The following is a 7,943-nucleotide window of genomic DNA, read 5'->3' as shown; positions in this document are numbered from 1 at the left end:
GTGGCTCAGTTGGTTAGGCGTCCAACTCTTGGTTTTGGCTCAGGTCATGATCTTGTGGTTTCGTCAGTTTGAGCCCTGCGAGGGGCTCTGTGCTGGCACCAAGGAGCCTGCTTGGGATTCTCTGTCTTCCTCTCTCTCTGCCTCTCCCCTGCTGGCACTTTGTCTCTCTCAAAATAAATAAAATAAAATAAAATAAAATAAAATAAAATAAAATAAAATAAAATAATTTTAAATTCATGAATAAGCGAGCTCAAACTATTGAAGACTAATTGGTGATTTACCAGAATTAATTGTTATTATCCAAACCAACTTGAAACTGCCACTGGAGAATTAAAAATATGTAAGCCAATTTTTAATAATACAAAATTTATTAGTAAAAAAAAAATTAGAATTTGTTCATTACATAGAAAAGTAACACAGCTGAACATTCCCTACAAAAATGTTAACCGTAAGCACATAGAATAGGAGTGACACAGTGATCAGGTCTGAGGACTTCGTATTAATGCCTCGTGAGCATCGGAAAATCGAAAATGGTGACATGCAAACTGGGCTTGTGACGTTTTGTCAATGGGTTGGATATTTCGAGTTGTCATTTGGGGTGGCCGAAAAACAGATATAGGTATGCCATGTTCTGAATTACCGTCACTGCCATTAACTATAGCAGATGTCACAGTTTGTCCCCCTCTTATAGAAATCGCTGGTGGCCGCTGCAGAGGGGGCAAAGTTCACGTAGTCTGAGCTGGGGTAGGAAAAGTACTCCGATGCCCTGATGGGGTCCAAGTGTTCTGCCTCACACGACGCACAGTAGCAGACGGAGGTGCCGGCGGAGGAGAAGCCGTCGTACTGGGCGTCCGGGGGCAGGTGGGCATAGGAGTAGTCTTCGGAGGGGAAGCCACAGTTCCTGGCGTCCAGAGAAGGGGGAGAACTGTAATTCTCTGGAGCATATGACGGTAGCTGAGCCGGCGAGTAACTGTAGTCTAAGGAACCGGAGAGAGTGGAGGAATCAGAAGGCGATCCCGGGGTCTAGAGAAAACCAAGGAACAAAGAGCTTGATACTTTAGACGGGATGAAAAGAGCTGCACGGAGTGGATTTATTAACTCAGAGTAAGAACACTGGGGGAAAGAAATACAACACAACAGAACACCCAACCCAACCCAAGTGTGCAGAAGTAATTTAATTTGCAGACTGCACGAGTTCACGACACCTTATTCTGTATTTGCCTATTTCTTCCCCGACAATAAATTGCCTTGCTTCACTGGCCTCCTTTGTTGTGAACCATACTTTAGAGGATGCTTTGTTCTTAAACCACAAAATCCCATTGTGCGTCAAGTCACCTGCACGTCAAATCTTGCCGTGTGCCCCAATATAAGCCACAGGTGGCACCTGGGATGTTCCTCCACACCCTTGACTGTGGACAGACAAGTGAGCGTGCACAGGCAGAAGTGAGATCTTCAACAAGCCAGTGTCTGGGAGACTCCAAGACGTGACTCATAGTCACTACAGTCTTGTCCCCAGAGGAGAAAGATACCTTCTGCTTTCTCGTAAGCAGGGCTACAGTTATTACTGAGAAAGCCTTCTTTGGAAGCCAGAAGTGAACTGGATGACGGGGGCCCTGTGTGCATATTCCTTGGAGTTAATTTCCTAGACCCTGAAAATTTAGTCTGCTACATTTTGACAAACCAAAAGAAAAAAAGTATTTGCATTAAAAAAAAAACAAACCTTGCTTTTTATGGTTTTAAAAAACTGTATGAGTATCTAAAAGACATCTCAAACAATTGGTATCTATTAATGGCAACCTTACTCCATTGTAAATGGTACCATATTTTCCAACATTTGAGGTTCATGAAGAATAGACTGTCCAAATTCTTGGAAGGATTAAGGCTTCTTTTTCACTAGCCATCTCAGACCTAAATGAGTTCTTGTGCCTACACCAGACCAAAACAGGCGCTTAGGAGAGCCAATTCAGTGCCAAAAATGAAACAAAAACCCGTTACGGGAATGAATGCCAGTTTCATACTGTGTAGACGCAGCCTTAATTCCATTTTCAAGTACTCAAAATCAAAAATCCAAGGACTGCTGTTTAAATCAATGATTTCCAATTAATAGATGTCTTAACTACAGTTTTTAAACATTAAATGAACACTGTCAGGAAACCTCTTTTTATTGCCACCCACCACTTACTTGGGCATGGCCAACTTGGGAAATCACGATTCCGCGTGTATCCAAAGCTTTGCCCCCTGCGATGTGTGGTTATTTTGACCCCCACTGAATTTTAACTGGTTCTCTGCTTGTTTCCTGGATGATTTCCTTGTTGATAGCGTGATTTCTCACGAGATGATGCAAACTCTCTTACAAAGCATTACCACCCCAGAGTAAGCAACAGTCAGGTTTTGTAAAGAACCGAGATAAATTACCAGGCTCTGGCTAACGCAGAAAGGGGCGGCTTGGAAGCTGTCAGGGAAATAGTGTGGAGCACTTTGCGCGGAAGCGAGTGAAGGGTCCAGGTGTGTCTCTGTCTGAAGGTAGGAATCAAAGATCTGGTTGAGGCAGCTTGTGTTTTCCTCACAAGAAACACAACTGGAAAATTCTCGGGGTTGAAAATAACTGGGTGTGGAAGAAACCGGTTCAGGCTCAAAACACAGCCCTAGAAGAGAAAGGAAAAAGCTTTTTGTTGTTGTTGTTGTTGTTTAAAAATTGCCCTTACAACTTTGAATAGAATTCTCTCCTATATTCTGAATATTTATCATGTCTGGGGGGAGGGGCAAGGGGACTTAAGAAGTTCTAGAAAAGTAAAGAGGCAGGCAATTTGGATTTTTTTTTAGTTGCCTTAGTGAATTCAAATCCCAATGGAATAAATCTGGTTAATTATGTGGAAAGAGGCTGTAAATGTGGCCAGGGCACAAAATAAAACAATGACAATCCAACCCGAGTCCAACTGTCATAGTCAAATAATGGCTCAAGGCTCTACTTTCTTGGACTATAAGGCATCAACATCCCATTTGCAGTTCAAGTAAACTTCACTTCTCAGAAGTAACATACAGAATTGCATGAGGCTTTAAGAAAACTTCTGATGCCATGGGAAACAATTCTCTTGATTTTGTGTTGCTGCCTTTCTAAACTTTCATACTTACTCAGTAACTTAAATTTCGAGGAGTGATACAAATAGCCATGCAACTAATACAAACAGATACCAAGAACGTAAAGTGAATTAGTGGTATTTGTTACGAGTTATAAAAAGCAAAAATATTTTCTTAGTAGCCATGTTGACGCGATAACAGAATTAAAATAAGTTGTCAGCTACCAAACAAGAATAATTCTGAGAACAGGGCTCCTCTTCCGTTTTTTGTTTTTTTTTTTTTTTTTTTATTAATAGGCTCGATTTCTGATTGCAATCTTTCAATGCTCAAGGAAGATAGGTTTAGACTGTGTTCACCAGAGGACAACAGAACCCTGGATTTTTGGAAGTCTCACGGTTCCTTCAGGCTAAGCTACAGTGGCACCTTCAGTAGGGTGCTAGCTGTTGGATGGCATAGGTAGTGCAGTTACTCGTATTGGGCTGAGAAAGCATATTCTGGAACCTGAGGGGGTCCTGCATTCAGCAGTACACTGAAAAGGATAACAGGTTCCTGAAAACAATGCTGATCTGTTAGTCAAGTTTACTTCCTTGGAGATTGAAGGAGCCGGAATAAAGGTGGAGATAGACTCTTGGGACAGAGCAGGAAGCAGAGAATAGCCGTCTCAGAAATGAGGACGAAACCGTGCCCCTGTTCCCTTGCTGGGCTTGCATCTGGAGGCACGATGCGATTGGTCGGATTCCAATTAAATGGTGGTGCCTCTCTTAACCCCTGAATCAAGCACCTGAAAGGCTTTTGAGAGGGACTTTTGGGAGAGGTTTTGAGGGAACCGCAATGCTGGCTGTACTGACCTGCAGGAGATGGCAGGACTTGGTCTGAAAGACGGACGCTGTTGCCTCCGGACGGCTGCCAAAGCAAGAACGTGACCACAGAGCAGAGTGAAATCAAAGCGCTATGAGGGGAGAGCTAAGACATTGTCACATGAACTTTGTTGCCTTCTCCTCTAAGGTAAGCCAGATTCTTTCTTCTAGAAGACAGTGGCTGTCGTTACGTATGACCAATGTTACATTTTATTTAGACCCAGCTTTTGTTTGCTTTTTTTTTTTTTTAATATCAGATTCTCCCACTTAAGTTTTAAAGGTTAATTTCAGTAAAAGTGAATGTAAATGATTTTCATATTACAGAGAAATGGAACAGTTTGAGACTGCTCGGCAAAGAGCTTTTCTATTAAACTATTTAATTTAAAATGAATAAGACCTAACCTTATTTAGCCCCAACTATCTATGACTTCATCCATCATCTTCTTCAAAATTTTCATATATTCTCTGGCTGCTTAGCCTTAGGAGTTTTGTGTTTTTTCCCCCCCAAAAGCATGCAATTCCTAACTTTGCTCATCCTGGGTTAGCTGAAAATATTCCCATGTGCTTACTAGCTATGAAATAGTAAAACAGAAAATATTTTCTTAAATCTGTAGTCAGTGAGCTGAAGCCTATCTGCCCTCTAGGTCACGGTCAGTAAGTATTTAAACTCTTTGTATGTTCTGTACTCCTTTCTATAAAAATTGCTTTTTTCACGACTATATCTAAATGCTTGAAGTTTATGAGATTATTCCTTTTGAACGGATCATTGTATTGAGCAATGTAGGATTTTCTTTTCCTTTCTTTTTCTTTTTTTTCTTTTTCTTTCTTTTTCTTCTCTCTTTTCTTTTCTTTTCTTTTCTTTATTTTTCTTTTCCTTTCTTTTTTTTTTTTAAGGTTTCAGATGGTGGCTTTAAAGTTTAAAGGGGCCAGCATTGCTCTGTGATTCTGCACTGGGAAGCCTCGCTCACCACACCTCTCTCTCAGATTACAGGGTATACTTACTCCCATGCACCATGTCACCCAGAGACTGCACACTCAGCCACCGCTGAAACAGGAGGTGGTGTTAATTTTGAAAACGATCCATGCTGTAATGTCACGAACCAGGAAGCTGGACTCCTTCACTGGCTCTTTATGCAAATATTTGACTGCAGCTTGAGCTGAAGGACTTGGAAGGAGTGGGTTTTAAAAAATCTGCTTCATTGTGGAGCTCTCCTTAACCCCTTTCCTCCCCGGGAATGGGAACGGTCTGTTTGTCCGCCTGCCCACATTATCTCCCTCAGGTATGTTTACAATCTCCTACTCGATGTTATCTTTCTGGTCATGGGTTCCCTTTCTACTTTGCTCCAGGAATACAAAGACAGACACCGTTCTCTTCAATTTCAAACAGCACAAAAAGCCACAATCTACAATTTATGAAAACACATCGAGGCTGTTTAAAAAAAAAAGTGAATGGTTGAAAAGGGTAAAATATCTCTCTTGATAAATACTAACTCAAGTTTCCCTTTCTCCTAAAGGTAAAAGGTGTGTGTGTGTGTGTGTGTGTGTGTGTGTGTGTGTGTGTGTGTGTGTGTGTAGGGTTGTTTGTAAACTGACCTGGCCGAAATAAGTTTTTTTTTTTTTAATCCAGTTTAGAACTCTGGCATAAACACACTTCTGGCGCCCTGTTTGTGACCCGACATCTGCCTCAGTCTATAACTTCCATTCACAATTGCTTTCTTAAAATGTCAAACTGTGGCTACTCTTCTGACTTTATAACAAATTAAGATAAATTTCTTCCTGCTTTGTATATTTGATAAAATTAACTCTGTTCTTGGCTCGAAGCTTCCCGGAGGCGTCCTTTCACTGGAGATCATCTCTGCTAAACTAAAGGGTCTACACCGGGAAGCAGGCATACTCTGTCCCCTGAGTACACCCTCACAGCTTTCCTAGAATCCCAGATCCTCCCGCTGGCTCCCAGTGAGGGCTGTTACATCTGGCTCTCATAATGAAATCATCTGTGTGCTGCTTCTCCGTGCCCGTGAGGGCATGGATCGATATACTCTTCCAGGAAGTGAAGGAGAGCAGGCTTCGCGGTGCATGTTCCTGCAAGGCAGTGGTTCAGAAGGACGGCTTTATTATTTCTCAGGGGTGGTGGCGGTGATTCAGAAAAACTTAGACAAATCAAACAGCTCCAGGAAACAGATACTGGTCAGATACACAAGCGAAATGTTCTACCCTTGCTTTCATTCCCGCAACCAGCTAACAGGGGCACAGTAGCCAAACCGGCCTGTAAGAGGCCAGCCGCAATAAAAGCTCCGTGCCGAAAGGGGGTTTCTCTGGGTGCATCGAAGCAGAATTCTACCATGCCCCCCACACTCCTTAATGAAAGATTATATTTTGTGGTGAACATCCTGATGAGTTTCTTTTTCTTTCGCAACCAGAAGCATTTCCCAGTTCCCGCGTTCCTGTTTTTGTTAATTTTATAACCATCTCTGAACTGAAGGAATCGAGAGCTGAGGCTACCAGATTCCTGCTCAGCGCAGCTGGACATGTGGAAGGGTGAATTTAGGGAGCCAATAGGTGGGAAGGTTTTTTGTTTTTTATATGGAGAGTAAGAAGACATTGGTCCTGGTTTTTAGCTCTGCCTGTAGTAACTGTAAGACTCTGAACATTAGCTGTAACAGAGGCATGCAGATCCTGATTTATTTAGCTCACCTGGTTGTTACAAGAACTAAATGAAATAATGAGTGCGCAAAAGTGCTTTCTTTTTAACCACTGTAACCCGCCGCCCCCCACCCCCACCCCCCGCGCCCCGCTGCAAATGGAAGGAAGCTTCATTGTGTTAGCTAAAACCCTGTACGTGGAGGTACTAACCTCTCCAGTAAATGTAAATTTTGCTGTGCAGGTTGTATCACGGCAGGCCCACACCTGAACTCTAAACTCTGAGCAAAGGGAGTGAATGGACATTACTGGATGGCCGGCTTTCAATTCTTGGCTATAATTTTATTTTAGTTGCTTTTTGCAAATAATAATAATGACAGCTAACATTTATCGAGCACTTGCTAAATGAACATACTCTTTCATTTCAAATAAAGTGCTTTATTGTATGCTGTATAACTCATTCAGCCCTCATAAAACTCTATTATCTCCGGCTTAAAGATCTGCTCAAGGATACGCTTGCACCACGGAGGAGCTGAGATCTGAACCCAGCCTACCGGTTCTAGAACCCATGCTCATCACTTCCATATCGCTTGCCTCTTCCCACAAAGGGCCATTTCAGGAAGTCGTGCATTGCACACAAAGAGCACCAGGCTCAAAAAGCATCGTGGGGAGGATGCCAAAAAGCTGGGGACGGGACCAACCCTAACACTGATAATGTGGGCCCATCTGTCATATCCCACATGCACACCCAAAGCAACCCACAAGCGATTGTATGACCAAGGGCTTTCAGCAATGAATGGCCCTATGGTGGAGGATAACCCCACCTAATTTATTTGGTTCTGCTGCTGCCCTGAGCACTCCTAGCAATACTATCTGCTTTGGAAAGTATATAAGGTGGCTGGGTACCCTTACGCCTGCCTCGTATCACCTCATGATAACCTGGAACTACTTAAGGATTTACTACATATTAAGGAGGAGGTTCTATACCCCAAGCTGTCTCTTCTGCAGATACACGGCCCGTTTGTGCTGGGAACTTTCTGTGCCTGGTGATTTACAGATAAATGACCTTAGAAGCTGGGTTTCGTAAGACTGGGAAGCAGGGGGCATGTCCACAGAGATTCTCTCCTTGAAGGGCTCCCTAAATGAAATGAGTTTCTGGGAGAGATTTTCTCTCCATGTGTGAGGGCACATACAACTGTCTGCCTACCCGAATAACCACCTACTTACCTGCTGGCTGCTACTGTCCCTGCACCAGGTCAACCAGCCCTTTGTATTCAACTGTGGTCAGTGAGGGATGGGCTCCCCTGAAATCCTGAGCCCCACGACATGCCCCAGCTGTGTGTTGTGGCTTCCTGTGCTGAGCTGGGA

At 43.1% G+C, this 7,943-nt stretch overlaps 1 protein-coding gene across 1 annotated transcript; it reads right to left on the bottom strand.

Moving 5' to 3' along the window:
• Positions 1–349: 349 nt before the first annotated feature.
• Positions 350–6,710, bottom strand: COLCA2 (colorectal cancer associated 2). The gene is made up of 4 exons (XM_019811259.3): positions 4,938–6,710; positions 3,927–3,981; positions 2,416–2,645; positions 350–1,023 (listed from the first exon to the last, which is right to left on the bottom strand). The coding sequence occupies exons 1-4, from the start codon at positions 4,941–4,943 to the stop codon at positions 652–654; spliced, it is 663 nt and encodes a 220-aa protein (XP_019666818.1). The 5' UTR covers positions 4,944–6,710; the 3' UTR covers positions 350–651.
• Between the last annotated feature and the right edge of the window lie 1,233 nt (positions 6,711–7,943).

The sequence above is a fragment of the Felis catus genome, chromosome D1 (genome assembly GCF_018350175.1).
Source record: "Felis catus isolate Fca126 chromosome D1, F.catus_Fca126_mat1.0, whole genome shotgun sequence".
Lineage (NCBI taxonomy): Eukaryota > Metazoa > Chordata > Mammalia > Carnivora > Felidae > Felis > Felis catus.
The sequence above is the reverse complement of the archived record's forward strand: the minus strand, read 5'-3'. Positions and strand labels throughout refer to the sequence as shown.

Bases quoted from the DNA above. Each gene is read 5' to 3' on its own strand.
- COLCA2 (XM_019811259.3), bottom strand. The intron at 2,646-3,926 runs GTCAGTACAGCC...TTTCTCTTCTAG, and splicing joins AGTCCTGCCATCTCCTGCAG to GGCTGTGTTTTGAGCCTGAA. The intron at 1,024-2,415 runs GTAATTTATCTC...GGTTTTCTCTAG, and splicing joins TCTGCGTTAGCCAGAGCCTG to ACCCCGGGATCGCCTTCTGA.